Genomic DNA, 19,368 nt, shown 5'->3' with positions numbered 1-19,368 from the left:
CAATTTTATAAATAAAGAAACTGAGACACAGAAATATGACAAAACTTCAGGATTTCCCTGGTGATCCAGTGGCCAAGACTTCACGTTCCCAACGTAGGAGGCCCAGATTTGACCTCTGGTCAGGGAATCAGATCCCACATGCCACAGTGAAGACTGAAGATCCCATATGCTGTGCAACTAAGACCTGGCACAGCCAAATAAATAAATATTTTTCTAAAAAAGAGAGAAATGTCACATAACTTTTCCAAGATCATACAGCTGGAAAGTGTGAAGCAGGGAGTGAAACCCAAGCATATTGGTTTGCTCTAGAGCCTTTAATCTTAGCCAGATCTTAACAAGTACTATACTCTGCCTCTTAAGATAATTATGTGAGAGTGAAGATGTCTGGCTCATAATAGTACATAAGAAACAATGACTGTAAGTAAAGTAACCCATGACCTGAGATGGCATAAAATGGATTAATATTAAGAGGTACAATATTACCTTATAACTCTTTAAAAATGTCTTATCTTTAAACTATTACATAGTGTTTATGTACAAGTCACATAGTTTATGTAATAGTCACATAGTCCTGTGATTGGAAGACTATTTTCTGCTTGAACAATCTGGGCTATTTTAAGATGCCCTAAAGGTAAGCTGGCTTTGCCTTCTCCTGAGGAACTGAAACAAGCTCTTAGCACTTCAGCCAGAGAACTTTTGAGGGGCTTGACGATCTCATGAAATTAATTCCTCCAGTCAGGCCCTGAAGACAGAGACAAATTGAATCCAGTCAGTGCTCTCAAGGAACTCACAACTAAATTGGGGAGACAAACAAAAGAGATCATCTCAATATAACACTGTTATATTGGAGGGAAGCTTGTAAAGGACATTTAAGTTAATTATGGACAGAGTGATCAGGGAAGACCTTTCAAGAGAAGGAGGCACATGAAGTCTAGTATCAAAGGGCAAGTGAGACATTTGAAGACATCAAGAAGGGTTTTCTTGGTAAAGGGAATTCTATGAACAAATGAATGGGGGCTTGAAATAGCACTGTATATTCCAAGAACTACAGTACTGTAGTTCACTATGGCTAGAACAGAGCAAGAGTCATGAAATGGTAGTGCCAGACAGAGGCAGAGGCCAGACGGGGAAATGCCTCAGTTGTCAAATTAAGGGGTTTGGCCCTAATCTTACAGGTTATGCAGAGCCATTGACTGAAGTCCCAAACAAAAATATAATATGGTTTAAAAGATAATCTTGGTAGCAAAGGTGGGTTAAACTAGAGGTTTAAAACTATAGATATCTTTTAAGCACATGAAAAGATACTCAATATCATTAGTCATTAGAGAAATGCAAATTAAAGCCATAATAGATATCATCACTGGGATGCCCATAATAAAAAAAGATGAACAACAACAAGTGTTGGCAAGGATGTGGAGAATTTGGAACCCTCATACATTGCTGGTAGGATTTGAAAATTGTGCAGCTGCTTTGCAAAACAGTTTGGCATGTCATCAAAAGTTAAATATAGAGTTCCATATGACCCAGTAATTCTACTTCTAGTTATATACTCAAGAGAAATGAACATACATTGACATAAAAACATTTACATGCAGCTTTATAGCAGCATTATTCATAATAGCCAAAAATGGAAACAATCCAAATATTCATCAGCTGATGAATAAACAGAATATGGTACATCCATATGGAATACATAATTGAATATTATTCAGCCATGAAAGGGTATAAAGTCCTGATAGATGCTACAACATAGATAAGCCTTGAAAACATAATTCTAAGAGGGAAAAGTCAAAAACAATGGGCCACATAGCATATAATTCGATTTATATGAAATATTCAGAATAGCCAGGCTCATAGAGATATAGATCAGTGGTTGCCTGGGGCTGGCGGTAGGAAGGAATGAGGAGTGACTGCTATTGAGTACACTTGTATGTGTCGCTTCTGTTGTGTCTGACTCTTTGTGACCCTATGGACTTTAAAGCCTGCCAGTTCCTCTGTCCATGGGGTTCTCCAGGCAACCATACTGGAGTGGGGTGCCATGCCCTCCTCCAGGGGATCTTCCCAACCCAGGGATCTAACCTGCATCTCTTACATCTCCTGAATTGGCAGGATTCTTTGTCAGTAGTGCCACCCTGGAAGCCCTCCTATTGAGCACAGGTCTCTGGAATTAGTGGTGATTGGTGGTACAAGATTTTGAATATACTAAAACCCACTGATTTGTGTTTAAAAAGTGTAAGTTTTATGACATGTGAATTATATATATAATAGAGACTGGTGGCAGAGTGACAAGTGAGGTTACTGAAATGGCCTAAGCAGCAGACTTCAAACAGGGGAATCCACACCCTTGGAAGTTCATGAAGAATTTCTGGGGGCAACACAGGCATAAATAAATTCCATATCTCTAACTTTTTTGTGTCCATTCCTTTCTAAAACTAATCTGCCTGATAATGTGTATGTTATTTCTCCTCTTTCACAGTAACTTTTCTCTCATCTTCAAAGGAAAGATATGCCACTGATGAATCTTGACTATCACTATGCAAGTATTGAAGTGAAGTGAAAGTCACTCAGTTATGTCTGACTCTTTGTGACCCCAAGGACTATACAGTCCAAGAAATTCTCCAGGCCAGAATATTGGAGTGGGTAGCCTTTCCCTTCTCCAGGAGATCTTCTCAACTCAGGGATTGAACCCAGGTCTCCCACATTGCAAGCAGATTCTTTACCAGCTGAGCCACAAGGGAAGCCTAAGAATATTGGAGTGGATAGCCTATCCCTTCTCCAGTGTATCTTCCTGACCCAGAAATTGAACCTGGGTCTCCTGCATTGCAGGTGGATTCTTTACCAACTGAGCTAACAGGGAGATCCCAATGAAAGTATAGCCCTGGGCTAAAAATGTCTGGACCATCACTGAAAGGATAATTTGAATGTTCTGGACTTCTGATGGACAGCAAAGCAAGAGTGTTCAGTAAGCAATGATTAAACTGATAATAAAAATGTAGATGTCAAATTAAAAATGTGTGAGGAGGGCCATAGTGTCTCAAAATTCTTCTAAAGGGTACCAAAAGATAAAGTCTAGAATTAGCTTTACCTTAGGATCACCAGGTTGCTTAATGTTCAAAACTCTAGTTTTGTGGTACCTTCAGATAATGGAACATTATTTAGCACTAAAAGAAATGAGTAAGTCACAAAAAGACATGGAGGAAATGTAATACTTAGCACTTTCATCATGTAAAAGAAACCAACCTAAACAGGCTACATATGCCATATGATTCTAACTATACAACATTTTGGAAAAGGCAAAACTGTGGAGACAGTAAAAAGATAAGTGGTTGTCAGGGTTAGGGAGATAGATGGATAAATAGAACACAGAGGATTTTTAGGGCAGTGAAACTTCATACATCTAATTATATATTTGTCCAGATCTTTAAAAAATAAACTCATTTTTTGACATCTGCTCCTGCAATAGAGAACACAAAAAGGGAAATAAGTTTTTAGGAAAGATAGGGAGTTAATCTTTGAGCCTGAGGTTATGAGATATCAGTGGGATATCCAAGCAGAGTCTGCATTTGACATTAGATGTAGAGGCCTGGAGCTTGGGAGGAAAATTTAGAATAAAAATTTTGGACTCATCAGAATAGAGGGCTGGCCCCTCTCCTTGCCTGCATGAAGCCATTGGAGAGTTTGTCACCATTCAAGAAAAGCATAGAGAGTACAAAGATAAAGAGACTGTGATGCACGGATAGGATGTTTTTAGACTTCACACACGAAGGAATTTTCAGTTTGACAAGGTTCAGGGTGCAGCCATAGGGTGCAGGGTGTGGTCAGTCTAATGACTGATGTGGAAAGGGGAGTCATTAGAACTGAGGAAGTCAAGGAATAGAGAGGCCAGGGGGCAGGACGGGTCATTAAGGTGAATGTTGAAGTCACCCAAGTTACTGTAGGATTGTACCAGCCTAGTGGCTCTTTAACTTTAGTGTGGATCAGAATAAGTTGGAAGACTTAACAGAACATAGATTTCTGGGCCCCGTATCCAGAATTTCTGATTTAGTTTGTCTTGACGGCCCAAGAATTTGCATTTATAATAAGTTACCAGATGAGGCTGATACTGGCGGTCTGGGGACCACACTTGGACAATTACTGCAATGGAATGAGGACTGAGGACTGAGTCAGGTGTTAAGGTTTTCTATGAATGTGTTTAGTTGGTGAGAATAATGAAGAGGGAGCGATACCAGTCCTAAACAATGGATTTAGAAAGTGGCCCTGACAGTTGGACACTTCACCTGATGGTCAGTTCTTTGTTCATCTTAGGTACGTACTTTTCACTACCATCTATACCAGAAATTTAGGTCGCCTTCATCTTCCCTCTCTGGTTTAAACCTCTACCTCCCTGCACTTTGATTTCTTGTTGGAATAAAACAAAGGCATGGAATACATGTCACCTTGATGTTTGAATCAGAAATAGCTAGAAGCATCTTAACTCTGAAACCATCAACTGCAAGGGAAGAAAGAAGACTGAATTGTCAAACTGCTTTCTAACCCAGAGATTTCATTATGTGTTGGGAAGTTAAGAAAAGGAAAAGAAATCACTGCAGAGGCCATGTATAGATTAAGTGAGTAACAGCTGGCATATTTCTCAGACTTTCTCACAAAAAATGTTTTGTGCCTTTATGCAAGTCTCTGAAACATATATTATAAGTCTTAAAAGTTAATTTTATCTATTCACATTAAAGATCAGAAAAATACAGGATGGACTCAAAGCTTCTAATAAGAGAGAATGGTAGGGAATTCCCTGGTGGTCCAGTGGTTAGGACTCTACGCTTTCACTGCCCAGGCCAGAGTTCAATCCCTGGTTGGGGAACTAAAATCCCACAAACCTCGTGGAGAGGCTAAAAAAAAAAGAGAGGGAGAGAGAGAAAATGTAATCTTACTGATTAGTCACATAAGAAAATTCACTTGAACTCATGTACCACGATATTTGTTGGAGCACTGTTTACAATAGCCAGGACCTGGAAGCAGCCTAAATGTCCATCAACAGATAAATGGATAAAGAATATGTGATATATATAAATAGATAATGAAATATTACTCAGCCATAAAAAGGAATGAAATTGGGTCATTTGTAGTGATGTGGATGGACCTAGAGTCTGTCATACCGAGCAAGTCAGAAAGAGAAAAGCAAATACTGTATACTAACCCATATATATGGAATCTGGAAAAATGGTACAGATGAACCTATCTGGAAGGCAGGAATAGAGACACAGATGTAGGGAATGGATTGTGGATACAGGGTGGGAAGGGGAGTGTGGGATGAATTGAGAGAGTAGTATTAGCATATACACATCACCATGTGTGAAATAGCTAGCTAGTGGGAAGCTGCTGGACTGCAGAGGGAGCTCAGCTCTGTGCTCTGTGAGGGGTGGGTTGGGGAGGGTGAGAGGGAGGCTCAAGAGGGAGAGGGTATATGTATACACATAGCTGATTCACTTTGTCATTCAGCAGAAACTAACACAACATTGTAATGCGATTATACTCTAATTGAAAAAAAAAATCTCACTTTACATTATTGTAGGTCTAGGTCCGAGGAATTTGTTTCCTTTCTGAACAAAACTCTCTGTTCATTGTTCCTTGTTAATTAAGACAAGACAAGAGGATACTTAACTGGTTTTTAATCCACATTTCTCTTCTCTGGAGATGTATTTCTGATTCCACAGTCAGAAGTTCTCACCAATTTCCCCACAAACGCTTAGAGCCACGATGTAAAGAGGATTTCTCATATATTAATACACTAATTTTTCAGAGTACCCTGGTCAATTAAATATCACCTACGCCTTGTCCACCCTGGAGGCATAGATATCTAGGGGAATCAAGTCTCTTGCTAGGTAAGTTCTGAACTACAATGTTAGAACTGGGAGAGAGGACTTGGGGGCCACCCTTCCAGGCCATTTAACCCTCAGGACATTTTATAAATGATTACACTGAGCCCCAGAGAGAGGAAAGATTTGCCCAAGGCTTCAGCATCTCAGGGTTCCAAGGTTCCTTAGAAGTATCAAATCCCACCTCCCCAGTGTCTGGAAAGCAGCCCTTCTGATTCCTGGTGTAGTGCTCCAGTCTCATCCTGAGGTATACTCGCGTCTCAGCAGTGTGGAAAGCTATAAAATCCTGCTGTTTTTCTATTAAAATCACTCTTATTTGCCTTCTAGCATCTTACAGAAGATACTAGGAAGGAGAGACTTCCCTGGTGGCTCAGCAGTAAAGAATCCACCTGCAATGCAGGAGACACAGCAGATGCACTTTTGATCCCTGGGTGGAGAAGATCCCCTGGAGGAGGAAATGGCAACCCACTCTAGTATTCTTGCCTGGAGAATCCCATGGACAGAGGAGCCTGGTGGGCTACAGTCCATAGGGTCCCAAAAAGTTGGACACTACTGAAGCGAGTTCATGTGCACAAACACACTATGAAGGAAGGATAGAGTGGGAGAGTGATTTTCCCAGCACCTTCCTGGACTAGTATCATCAGCATCTCCTGGGAACATGCTAGTGGCACAAACTCTTGAGCCCTCACTCAGACCTAATGGATCAGAAATTCTGGGGGAGACACCTAGCAATCTGCTTTAACAGGTGCTCCAGTTGATTCTGATAGACACTAATATTTACAATGGATTATGGTCGAAAAACAATTTCACATTAGAAAGACCTCCTGTTCACCAGGTCCTTCCTATCCTAGAGAGAAATTCCAATTCTCTCCAAGGCAATGAGGTAGTGGGATTGATTGTGGGGTCAGCATTAGTTCTTACATGACTGACTTGAGAGGTTTCCTATCTCTGAGCCTGTGTTTTCTCATCTATCAAATGGAATAGTCACCTTTTTAACCAGCCCCAGGGGATTGTTGGGAGGCTTGAATGTGAAGCTTGCTGATAAACTGCTTTCTAAAACACTGCAGTGACTTTGTAAGAGATTGCTAGAGTTAATATTTGGATTGCTACTTTCAGCCTGAAAAAAAAATCCCTTTGATACTGCCTAGCTCTACGCAGAGTAGCCAACCCAGTGACTAGGGTAGACCTCTGTTAATAGAGAGAATGCTTATCGGAAACTTCTGCTTGGGTTCTGATGAGTGGTTGGAATGGGGCTCAGCACCTCACGCTCAAGAGAAACCAGCTGAAATTTCATCATACTAACTTTGCTTTCTCTCATATTAAACTGATAAGGAGGATCTTGTGCTTATTTCTAACTGGAAGTCTTTTTCATTATCCAACAGAGTAGTACAAAAGACAGTAGACCTTTAGAATGGTTCCCTCCCTTAAAGCTTCAGGGTACTGAGTAGTAAAAAATATTACGAAATCCTGCTTTAGAAAAATAAGTGAGTTGTGTTGAAATTCTTATTCCTTTGCTTTTGTCTTTTCCCATTTAACTTTCTTGAACTGCTGACTTTCAGAATTAGGAGAAAATTGAACAATTATTAAATTTGTTCTAAAACTCATTATTAGAACTTCCATCTATTATATCCCCAACATTTTATCTATCAGCCCCTTTGGTGACCAAGAGTTTACTATGTCACAAATACACAGCCTATCCCATGTGAGATAGTTTTTGCTCTTAGAATGTTCTCTTATTTTTTGAGCTAAAAATGTACCTTGGAAAAACTTCTTATTCTCTCTTTGCCTCCAGCTTTGCCTTCTAGAGCAAAGTGGAACAAATCGATATTCTTGTCATAATAATAATAATAATAACAGCTATTTAAGAATAAAAGAATCTTCCACATTCTGTAAACAATTGATTTTCTAGAGAAATAAATTATCATTAACCTTGAATACCTGAGATTCAGCCTTGACTATAGTTAGAGACCAAAGGCCACAAGCTTCAATAGCAGGAATTTTTAAAGGATACAAGTGTTTTTGAGAGGATGAAGCACTCACTGAATTAACCATTAACTTCTGTTTACATAGATAAGAGGAAAGAATAGTATATAATTATATGCCATGTGTCATTGAATTTAAGTTAAATTTAAGTTGAATTCAGTTAGTCTGAATCTTTTCTCGTGAAGTTGAATTTCTGTGTTTATAAAAGGAGCAGACTTTCCCAATAATATCAAAAGGTTTATTTTCATAGTTCTAAAGACTCTATAAATTACTCTTTATCATCCTGAGATTATGAGTTACTATAGGAAACTATGTTTGTTGTAAAGTATTATATTTGTTCACTTTAAGTCATAAACTCTGTTTGCCAAAGGAGGTTGATTATATTCGCCAAACATGATGAGTAACTATTAACCTGCTGCTGCTAAGTCGATTCAGTTGTGTCCGACTCTGTGCGACCCCATGAACTGCAGCCTACTAGGCCCTTCAGTCCATGGGATTTTCCAGGCAAGAGTACTGGAGTGGGTTGCCATTGCCGTCTCCTAACTATTAATCTAGTTCTGATTAAATCAACCATAATAAAAAGTATACAGAATCTCTTATAATAGGGACATTATAAAGTCATTCTTCGTGGTAAAAAAAAATTGTTTTAATTGTAAAATGAATAAGCAGCTCCAAATCAGTTTTATTTATTTACTTTAAGAATTGGTAACACATCCTTATGATTAAAAAGTCAAAAGGCTAGTCTGTGAAGATCTTCTACCTGTCTCCTGCCATCTAGTTGTTTTCCCTAGCAGCAATCAGACAATCGATGATGTCTATTTCTGTTAAATTCTTCCAGGGATATTTTCTGCAAATAAGCAATCATGAATACATATTACTACCCTCACTTCTTACAGTAACACTAGTATGCAATATACATTTTTAGCACCTTGCTTTTTCACTTAACAGTAGATCTTGAAAATTATTTGAAGAACTTTCTTGTTCTTTTTTATGGCTGCCAGGTAAGCTTTGTAGGAATATACTACTACTGTGTTTAACCAGTGTATTAATAAACAGTGTATTAATGTTTATGAATAAACATTTGTTTCCAGTCTTTTGCTATTACAAACAAAATTTGTACACATGCTTGAGTGTATGTGTAGATTAAATTTTTAAAAGTAGAGGGAATTCCCTGGCAGTCCACTAATTAGGGGACTTTCCCAGTGGCTCAGCAGTAAAGAATCTGCCTGCAATGCAGGAGATGTGGGTTTGATCCCTGAGTGGGGAAGGTCCCCTGGAGGAAGGCATGGCACTCCATATTTTTGCCTGGAGAATCCCATGGACAGAGCCTGGAGGGCTATGGTCCACTGGGTTGCAAAGAGGCGCACACTACTGTATCTACTGAGCACACACGCACGTTCCAGTAATTAGGACTCTGCACTTACACTGCAGGGGTCACAGGTTGGATCCCTGGTGGGGGAAGAAAGACCCTGTATGCCGTGTCACCAAAAATAAATAACAAATTTTTAAAAACTGATAATAAGAAAAGCCCTTGTGACTTAAATATTCTGAACAATTTTTTTTAGAGGTAGAATTGCTGGGTCCAAGGGAACAGTAATTTAAAAATTTGATAAATACCGCCAACAAGGGCCTTCCCTGGTGGACCAGTGGCTAACACTCGTGCTCCCAATGCAGGGGGCCCTGGTTCGATCCCTGGTTGAGGGAACTGGGTTCCACACACTGCCACTAAAGATTCTGCATCCGCAACTGAGACCTGGAGTCGCCAAACATATAAATAAATATTTTTTAAAAATACCACTACTGGACTTCCTGATAGTCCAGTGGTTAAGAATCTGCCTGCCAATGCAGAGGACTCTGGTTCAATCCCTGGTCCGGGAAGATCCCACATGCCATGGAGCAACTAAGCTGGTGTGCTATAAATACTGAGCTGGCACTCCAGAGCCTGTGAGCCATAACTAGAGAAAGCCTGTGCACAGCAATGAAGACCAAGTGTAGCCAAAAACAATTAATTAATTAATTAATTGAATTAAAAAAAAATACCACTACTGAACTGTCCTCCATAAAAATTGTTTGAATTTACACTCCCACCAACAAAATATGAGAGTACCTGTTAAAACCACCACTACCACCACCACACAGTCTTAAGAGTCTTCTAGATCCTTGTCAATCTGAAAGGTGAAAAATAATATTTCAAAAACATTCTAATTTGCATTTCTCTTATCCTGGGCAAGAGTGAGCATTTAAGAGCCATTGCTATTAATATCTCTTTTTCTGTGACTATTGGTTCATGTCTTTGCACTTTTTCCTCTTGGATTTTGGTTCTTATAGATTTAATCTTTTTATATAAATATGACAATCACCCATTTTCTTATGATACAAACTGCAAATACATATATATATATTTATATATAGTCATTTTCATCTCACTCTTCTTATGGTGGTTTTTGCATTACAAATAATTTTTATTTCCACATAGCTGTATTTATCCATCTTTTATAGCATCTACATTTTGTTTTGTACTTTAAAAGATATTCCTCACTTTGAGAGATTATAAAAACTGCCATGGTCCCTTCAAAAACATTTTGATTTCTTTTTTTTCCTTTTTAAAGTCGTTGATATATTTTAAGTTTCTCTTGAATAGTGAGGTGTAGGTCCAAGTTAAATTTTTCTAAATGGCTGTCCATTTATTGTAACACCAAAAATACTGCCGCTTTTTTTTTTTTTAAACTGACTTGAAATTTTACCTTTATCATACAAAATTATCAAGTATATTTGGATGTACTTTTGGACTTTCTGTTCTATTTCATTGAATAGAGGTCAATTGTGGCTCCATTCTTCGTTGATGGCAGAGTCCTGATTTTTTTATGGTGATTTTCCACCACTACCATTGGTTTCTTTTCTTTCCTTTTTAAAATCATTGATATATTTTAAATATATTTAAAATTGGGTCCTCAGGGAAGGTGATCTTCAGCTCGAACTCAGACAATAAATCATTATTGGTCTAAGCTAATACTAGTGGCCTTTTTTCTTTTTAAAAATATTTATTTATTTACTTGGCTGCTCTGTCTTAGTTTCAGCATGCGGGATTAGTTCCCCGACCAGGTATCGAATCCAGGCCCCCTGCACTGGGAGCTCGGAGTCTTATCCACTGGACCACCACGGAAATCCCTCCCTTTTCTATTTATTGGTTTATGCATGGCCAGTAGACTTGAGAAGAACCATACTGAATGGCTACTAGGAATAATAAAAATCTATTAGACATACAAAGGGGGATGTTTACAAGTCAGCAGTTGGATGTATAAGTCTGAAATTCAGAAAAGAGGTCTGGAAATGGAGGTGTCCTTTGGGGGATTATCACTACTTAGACTGTATTTTTAAAAAATGTGATAGGATATGATTATCAAGAAGTGAGTATAAATGGAAAAGGTAAGAGGTCAAAGTATTGAGCCCTGGAACACTGCAGTATTTAGAAGTCAGAGAAACGTGGAGAGATGAAGAGAAGCCAGTAAGGCAGAAGAAGAACCAAGGGAATGGAGTGTCATGTGGGCAAGGAGGAGGAATTGATTAGCTAAGTCTACTGCTCTTGGCATGTAAAGTAACAATGACCATTGATTTTTGTGAGTAAATGGATGTCACTGGTGTCTCTTGACGAGCATTTCGGTGGAGTGGTGGAGGTGAAAGCTCAACTGTACAGGGTCCCATAGGAGATGGGAGAAGGGAAATGAAGACAGTATAGTACTGGCCACCTTTGTGAGACATTTTGCTGTGAAAAAGAGCAGAGAAATGGGGTAATGGTTGGAGGGTCAAGCCCAGTCAAGAGGGTTTTTGTTTTAAGATGGAAGAAATAAATTTATTTTGGTATGTCAATGGGAAAGAAAAACCATGATGTCGATGAGGAGAACTGCTGGATAGATGACTTAAAGAAAGTGAAACAGCAGCACAGTAGCACTGTCCTACTCAAAGTGTGATCTGCACACTAGTGATGGCCCCCAAAAGTTTGTCACCAGTTTGTGACAGAAATTGAGAGTAAATATTTAGAAATTTTTATAACAATTTGACAGAAATTTTATGTCTATTGGATCTAATAACAGCAACAAAAAACTCTGACCTGGAGTGGCCAAATTTTTAGAGATAGAAAGTAACCTGGTGGTTGTTATGATCCGAGGTGAGGAGGAAATGAAGAGTTATTGTTTAAAGAGTACAGAGTTTCGGTTTTGCAGGATGACAAGAACTCTGGAGGTAGATGATGGTTATGGTAGCACAATAATGTGAGGTATTTAATGCCACTGAACTCTATATTTAATAATGGTTGGGAGGGTTAAAAAAACTTTATCTGGGCTTGCATTTTTGTATGTCTATTTTTAAATTTTAATTTTTCTAGCAATTAATTTTTATCACATTTTATAAAAATATAGGTTTATGGCTAATGGGGGGGGGGGACAAGTCTTTTTGCACAGATAGTGCGAGAATAATTGAGGAGGGTTTGACCTTAGCTAAAAGGTAAATGCTGCTGCTGCTGCTAAGTCACTTCAGTTGTGTCTGACTCTGTGCGACCCCATAGACGGCAGCCCACCAGGCTCCCCCGTCCCTGGGATTCTCCAGACAAGAACACTGGAGTGGGTTGCCATTTCCTTCTCCAATGCAGGAAAGTGAAAAGTGAAAGTGAAGTCATTCAGTCGTGTCCGACTCCTAGCAACCCCATGGACTGCAGCCTTCCAGGCTCCTCTGTCCATGGGATTCTCCAGGCAAGAGTACTGGAGTGGGGTGCCATTAAGCAAAGGAAGGCAGAGTATAACAGCACAGTCAGGAGCATAAGCAAAGGTATAAATAGGTTGGAGGTCATGGCACTGGTGGGAACCTAGAGATATTTTCTTTTGCTTGCTTCATTTTCACAGTAAATTGGAAATGAAATCATCAGGCAAGTGAGAAGCCTTGGAAGTTTCAAGAGAGATCTTTGACATAGTCACCCAGTGGGGAGGGGGAGTGATGGAACTGGATAAATGTAGTAGGAGAGCCAAGCATTAAGGGCTTATTTGACAATAATGATATAGAATTGTACGTGGAGGTCAGTCAGTATGATTTCAGATTTTTCTCCACTCTACCCCATTTTGCTGCAGGTTTAGGATTAAAGTTTCCTCAGGTGAGTACAAGGGACAGAAAGAATTAGAGAAATGAAGGTGAATACCTAGGAAAGATTTTCATAATGGACATAGAAGCTAAGCTGTTCATGAAGGGAAATGAGGATATAGGATAGTGTAAAGAACAGTGAAAAATGTATTAGGACAGTGGATTCTGAGTCTTGGTGGACGTGATCAATTTTGGAGCTGGTATTAGAAGTGAGCTAGAAAGGAAGGAGGTTGAGGTGGGAGAGTTGGTGATTAAAACTGAGATTATATTAATAGATTTCAGCACAAGCTGGAATCAAGATTGCAGGGAGAAATATCAATAACCTCAGATATGCAGATGACACCACCCTTATTGCAGAACGAAAAGAAGAACTAAAGAGCCTCTTGGTGAAAGTGAAAGAGGAGAGTGAAAAAGTTGGCTTAAAACTCAACATTCAGAAAACGAAGAGCATGGCATCTGGTTCCATCACTTCATGGCAAATAGATGGGGAAGCAATGGAAACAGTGACAGACTTTATTTTCTTGGGCTCCAAAATCACTGCAGATGGTGACTGCAGCCATAAAATTAAAAGACACTTGCTCTTTGGAAGAAAAGTTATGACCAACCTAGACAGCATACTAAAAAGCAGAGACATTAATTTGCTATCAAAGGTCCGTCTAGTCAAAGCTATGGTTTTTCCAATAGTCATGTATGGATATGAGAGCTGGACTATTAAGAAAGCTGAGCACTTAAGAACTTAAGATGCTTTTGAACTGTGGTGTTGGACAAGACTCTTGAATGTCCCTTGGACTACAAGGAGATCCAACCAGTTCATCCTAAAGGAAATCAGTCCTGAATAGTCATTGGAAAGACTGATGCTGAAGCTGAAACTCCAATACTTTGGCCACCTGAAGCGAAGAGCTGACTCATTTGACAAGACCCTGATGCTGGGAAAGATTGAAGGCGGGAGGATGAGATGGTTGGATGTGATCGTGGACTCAACGGACATGAGTTTGAGTAAACTCCTGGAGGCCTAGCGTGCTGCAGTTCACGGGGTCGCCAAGAGTGGGACAAGACTGAGCGACAGAACTGAACTGAGCTACAGTTATTGGAAATAAGAACAAAAGTATGAGCAGGGAAATGAAAAGCTGAGGCAAGGGTGGACCCTAGTGGAGAGAACCATGAGAAGTTAGGGCATTGGAGGTATAATCTAAAGTAACTGAAATGATCAAGAATTATGATAATGGTAATTAATGACAATGAACCAGAAGCACAGCGATCTGTAGGTTACCGAAACGAGTGACTGCTCTAGTCTCCTAACAGGAGTTTTATTTTTAAAGCTCTGGTTATTTGAGCAAGTACAGCTCCCTTAAAAGCCTGGGAGAACGAAAAGCCACAGAACCAAAGCTGTGCAGGAGCTTTTGTCGGGACTCCTCCGCCGAGACTGCGCAGTGAGAGCGGAGGCGGGGCCAATCGTGGGCTCGCGGGCGAGGGCGGGGCCTTGGGGGCGGAGTCTGAGCTCCGGGTTGGGCTGCGGCTGCGGCTGCTGCACTTCCAGCTTCTGAGGCCAGGAGGCCGAGGCCTGGGCCCAGCCCGGAGCCGCCGCTCGTCGGAGCCTCCTGGAGCCCCCGCGCAGGCTCAGCCTGGGGGCGGGCTTAGGCCCGGCCCGCCGCGGAACCCAGGACAGAGGCTGCATGCCCGAGGACCAGGCCGGCGCAGCCATGGTGAGAGAGCGAGGCCTGCCTGACCCGCGGCCGCCCGCCACCCTGGCCCCCGCGGGCCTGCCCTCCCCAACTCTGATGCCCCGTCTGCTCCTGCCTTTACCTCCCTTTCTTGTTACCTACCCCTGACTGATCCGCTCCTTCTTTCCCTTGTGCCCCGGCCACCTGCTGGGGTAACACCCCCCCCCCCCAACCCCCCCTGCATCTCTCTCCACTCGATGCCATTCCCCCTTTTTTTAAATCACCCCCCAGTGACAGCCTCTTTAGCGTTCCCCTTTGCCTCCCCCTCCTCGCCCTTTAATCCGACCTTCCTTTTCTCCTCTATGGTTTTGCCTTGTTCTCTCTTTTGGGATCTCTACACCTTCCTTCGGTTTCCTCCCTCTTTTTTGCTCCTGCTCCTTTTTTTCGCTACTTGCCCCTTTCATCATTTTATCTCCTCTCCGTATCCTTTCTCCCCTTCGTCCTCCACCATCCACATTTCCTTTCCCCCTTATTGGATGTCCTCTCTTCCGCGCTCTCACAGCTGTCCCCATTTCCTTCTACGGGATTCAAGGGTCTAAGCAGGAACAATTTGAGGGCGGTTGCTTCCCAGGAGCTGTTGGGCGGGCAGATAGGGAGCCGGAGGCTTTCTTCTTCCTTTTCTTCTTTGTCGAGGGAAGGGAGTAGATTGGAGAGAGCTTGCAAGCCTGATTACCTAATGTCTTTGCAAAAACTGAGTGATAATGTGTTTGGAGCGGCGGAGTGAGACGTGGGATGCGGGCCGACATGCATACTATGGCCTTATGAGATATCTAGCTTTTTGATAGAAGTAACTTAAAATGTTTTAAATCGAATAGTTATTTTGAGCATCTTTTAATGTGGAAGTATAGTTTGGGAAAATAAAAAATATTTATTTACAGGCTTTTTTTGTTACTCAGAACAAACGGTTTGTTTTTGTTTGGAGACTGAGACCAGGGCATCTGGAGATGGAAAATCAGCTTGGCAGTCAGTTTGTGACAGTCTCCTTAGTACCTCTATTATCTTCATTTATTTTACCCTCTCTGCTTTTAGTTGGGAGAGCCTTACATTTGCAGATTTTCTCTCTCCTTCCTGTTTGAAGCTTCAGTGGGTCTTTCATTGAGTTGGGTTACACATGGTTTGCAGTTCATTTGATTAATCCGTTGCTCCAGCATATACAGCAATCTAAATTTCGGTCTCTGGGAGGAATAAGACATTCTAATAAAAACAAAGTCCTGGTAATTATGTTCTCCTAGGAGGATAGTCACTTTCTGTTTTTTTCCCTGTTTTTTGAAGAGTGGTTCAAAGTTACTTAGTGAACTTTCTCTAACTCACTGACTCTGCATTTTTAGGTGGTCATTCTCCAGTGTCTGCCTGCACAACAACCCTTCACATTCACAACCCATCACACAGCTATTGTATGTTAATCTGTTTCTTCCCCTGAAATGTGAGTTCTACACAGTTACTCTGCCTTACTCCTGTTATTCCCAGTGCCCAGGCCAAGTAGGTGCTTGAAATGATTTCACTTTATGGTCTCATTTTTCCTATCTGACAAATGTGATCTTGAACTGAAATTTGAGAAAACTAGTGGACTACTCAGAAAGAGTGAGTTTGAGATTCTTGTTTTTGGTGCAGAAAGGAAATTTATTAAGATGGGACCTTTTCAGAATAAAGAGCTGGTCCCAACAAATACACCAAGTGGCTAGATTTTTGAAAATGTTAGCTTTCCCACAGAGAGTGAATGTATGAGTACAGAGAGAGAAGTGATAAACTCCTTTTTGGGGGTTTAGGATCCAAGTGTTCCATTTGAGCTGGGCTTGAAAAGTGAATAGGGTTCATATAGATCATTTTGGGTAGGGGAAGAATGTTGTGAATGTGAATAGGATTCACATAATGAGGATGTATTGTAGGTAGTAGGATTACTTTTATGTGGCATGAAGAATGCAGGAATGAGACTAGAATTAGATATATTAGACATGGTTATGGTTTAGACTTTGTCTCCAACTAACTGGATTTTTCCTTGTTAAAATACATACACACAGTGTAAAAGTATTTATGTATGGGAGAGTGGAAGAGAAGGCAAAAGTTTAGCTTGTTATGAGCTAAAAATTATTTGTAGAGGCTATTTAAAAAAAATTTCCTTGTGTAATAGGTGTAATAGGCACTCAATAAATAGAATCAAATATTATTATAAAGCTTTGTGTTTGACATTTTTCAAAATGTTCATTGTTAGGTTGTGTTTTGAATAGTTGATGTGTCTAAGATGGGTTCTCAAATTTTATCATGAATCAGAATTACCTGGAGGGCTTGTGGTCTGCCACTTCTTGAGTTTGATTTATTAGGTCTGGAGTAGGACCTGAGAGTTTGCATTTCTAACAAGTACCATGTCATGCTGGTGTTCCTGATCTATAAGCTATATTTTTGAGAACCACTGGTTTAAGATGTAGTCCTTTTTATTCATTTAACAGTTTTTGGACTGCCATTGACTGGTGACATTGAAGATATTGCAAGTAATAAAATGGATGTGGTCTGCTTTTTTGTTTGTTTTGTCTGTGGACAGTATAGCATCAAGCAAAAAGAGTAATTATAAATGTGAAGAGTGCTAAAAAAGGAAAAGTGGCAGGATCATGATATGGGAAAGTTAGGGATGGCTTCCCAGAGGGTCTTACTTTTAGGAGAAACCTAAGGGACTGAATGACAGGAGTTGAGTTGTGTTGCAGAAAACCTGTTTAGAAGGAATAGCATATGTAAATGACCTAGTACTGTCTCTTGCCTGCTTAACTGCATATCCTGGAGTTCTCAGCTCAAGAAAGTCAGGGAAACCCCAACTCCCCTGCCTACTCATCAAAACAAAACAAAAACACTGTGAAGTCACACACTTGCGTTATGTAAGTCTCTTTGATAGAATACACATCAATTGTAATTTTATATTTCTTGCTATGATTTTTCAGTTAATATCTGTCTCTGCCTTCAGACTATAAAAATCATTGATACAGAAGTGACTTGACTAGCTTCTAAGGGCCAGGTGATGTTCTAGGCATTGTGGTTAAAGTGGTTTAAAAAAAAAAGACAATAAACAAATATATTATGAGAATAGTTGTAAATGCTAAGAAGAAATAAATCAGAGTAAGGTATAAAATTAAATATATTTGTGTGTGGAACTATTTCAAATGATATGGTTAGGCAGCAGCATTAATAGCTGCTATTTACTGAACATGACTGTGTATAAGACCTGTTTTGTGTCTCATATTGTGTCTTTAACACCTAAATAGCTCCTGATGTATAACATGTGCTTAATAAATGTTTGTTGAATGGACGGCTGACTTTGGGAAGGATCAGAAAGTCAGGTAGACCTTGGTGAGAAAGACCATTTCAGTTGGAGTTTTACCTTTTGAGGGTTTATTGGATAAGAGTTTGAGAAGGAAAGCTTCTTGGCAAAGGGACTGACTTGAGCACAGAAGCTGAAACGAAGGAAGCATGTTGTATGTGGGGAAATGCCTGCCGACGGGTTCATTCCCTGGTCCTGGAAGATCCCACATGCCACAGAGCAGCTAAGCCTGTGCACCACAACTGTTACGGCTGTGCTCCAAAGCCGGGAAGCTGGAACACCGAAGCCCACAGGCCCTAGAGCCTGTGCTCTGCGCAAGAGAAGCCACGGCAATGAGACGCCTACGCACTGGCAACTAGAGAGTAGCCCCTGCTTGCTGCAACTAGAGAAAAATAAAAGCCCTTGCAGCAACAAAGACCCACATATTCAAAAATAAAAATTAATTAATTTTAAAAAATACATAAGAACTGACTTTTAACCTTAAATTAGGAATTCTTGCTTTTTTGTACTTTAACAATCAGTAGGTCTTTTTTTAAAAATTAATTTTTATTTGACTATAGTTGAATTACAATATTGTTAGTTTCTGCTGTACAGCAAAGTTATACATACACATATATCCACTCTTCTTTAGATTCCTTTCCTATATAGTTCCCTGTGTTATACAGTAGGTCCTTATTAGTTAACTTTTTTTTATAGTAGTGTGCATATGTCATTGGAGAAGGAAATGGCAACCCACTCCAGTGTTCTTGCCTGGAAAATCCCAGGGACGGGGAGCCTGGTGGGCTGCCGTCTGTGGGGTCGCACAGAGTCAGACACGACTGAAGCGATTTAGCAGCAGCAGTGCATATGTCAATCCTAATCTCCTAATTTACCCCTCTCCCTTTCCCTGATGGCAACCATCAGATTGTTCTCAGTATCTGTGACTCTATTTCTGTTTTATAAAGAAGTTCATGTATACCATTTTTTAAGATTACTTGAGCGCTATCATATGAAATTTGTCCTTCTCTGTCTGGCTTATTTCACTCAGTATGACAATCTCTAGGTCCAGCCAGGTTGCTGCAAATGGCATTATTTAGTTATTTTTTTATGGTTGAGTAATATTGCTTTGTATATGTATAATACATATTGTATGTGTATTGTACATATAAAGATATAAAAATATCTTCTTTATTCATCTGTCCATGGACACTTAGGTTGCTTCCATGTTCTGGCTATTGTAAATAGCGCTGCAGTGAACATTGTGGTGCGTGTACCTTTTTGAATTATAGTTTTCTCCAGATATATGCCAAAGAGTGAGATTGTTGGGTTATATGGCAACACTATTTTTAGTTTTTTAAGGAACCTCCAGTCTGTTTTCTATGAG

General features: G+C 40.1%; 1 protein-coding gene across 4 annotated transcripts in view; it reads left to right on the top strand.

Annotated features, from left to right (window-relative positions):
- Positions 1-14,319: 14,319 nt before the first annotated feature.
- Positions 14,320-19,368, top strand: part of ZYG11B (zyg-11 family member B, cell cycle regulator) — a 74,823-nt gene continuing 69,774 nt past the window's right edge. Inside the window, exons 1-2 of one of the 4 annotated variants that reach the window (XM_061411936.1) lie at positions 14,477-14,683; positions 16,030-16,124. Coding sequence is in view for 2 of the 4 variants with exons in the window: in XM_061411934.1 (XP_061267918.1) it covers positions 14,654-14,683 (30 nt within the window). In the remaining 2 variants the exon portion in view is untranslated. Of the gene's footprint in view, positions 14,684-16,029; positions 16,125-19,368 lie in introns of all 4 variants that reach the window. The other 3 variants (XM_061411938.1, XM_061411934.1, XM_061411935.1) reach the window with 3 other exon arrangements.

The sequence above is a fragment of the Bos javanicus genome, chromosome 3 (assembly GCF_032452875.1).
Source record: "Bos javanicus breed banteng chromosome 3, ARS-OSU_banteng_1.0, whole genome shotgun sequence".
NCBI classification, from domain to species: Eukaryota; Metazoa; Chordata; class Mammalia; order Artiodactyla; family Bovidae; genus Bos; species Bos javanicus.
This window is presented reverse-complemented; position numbering and strand designations above follow the sequence as displayed.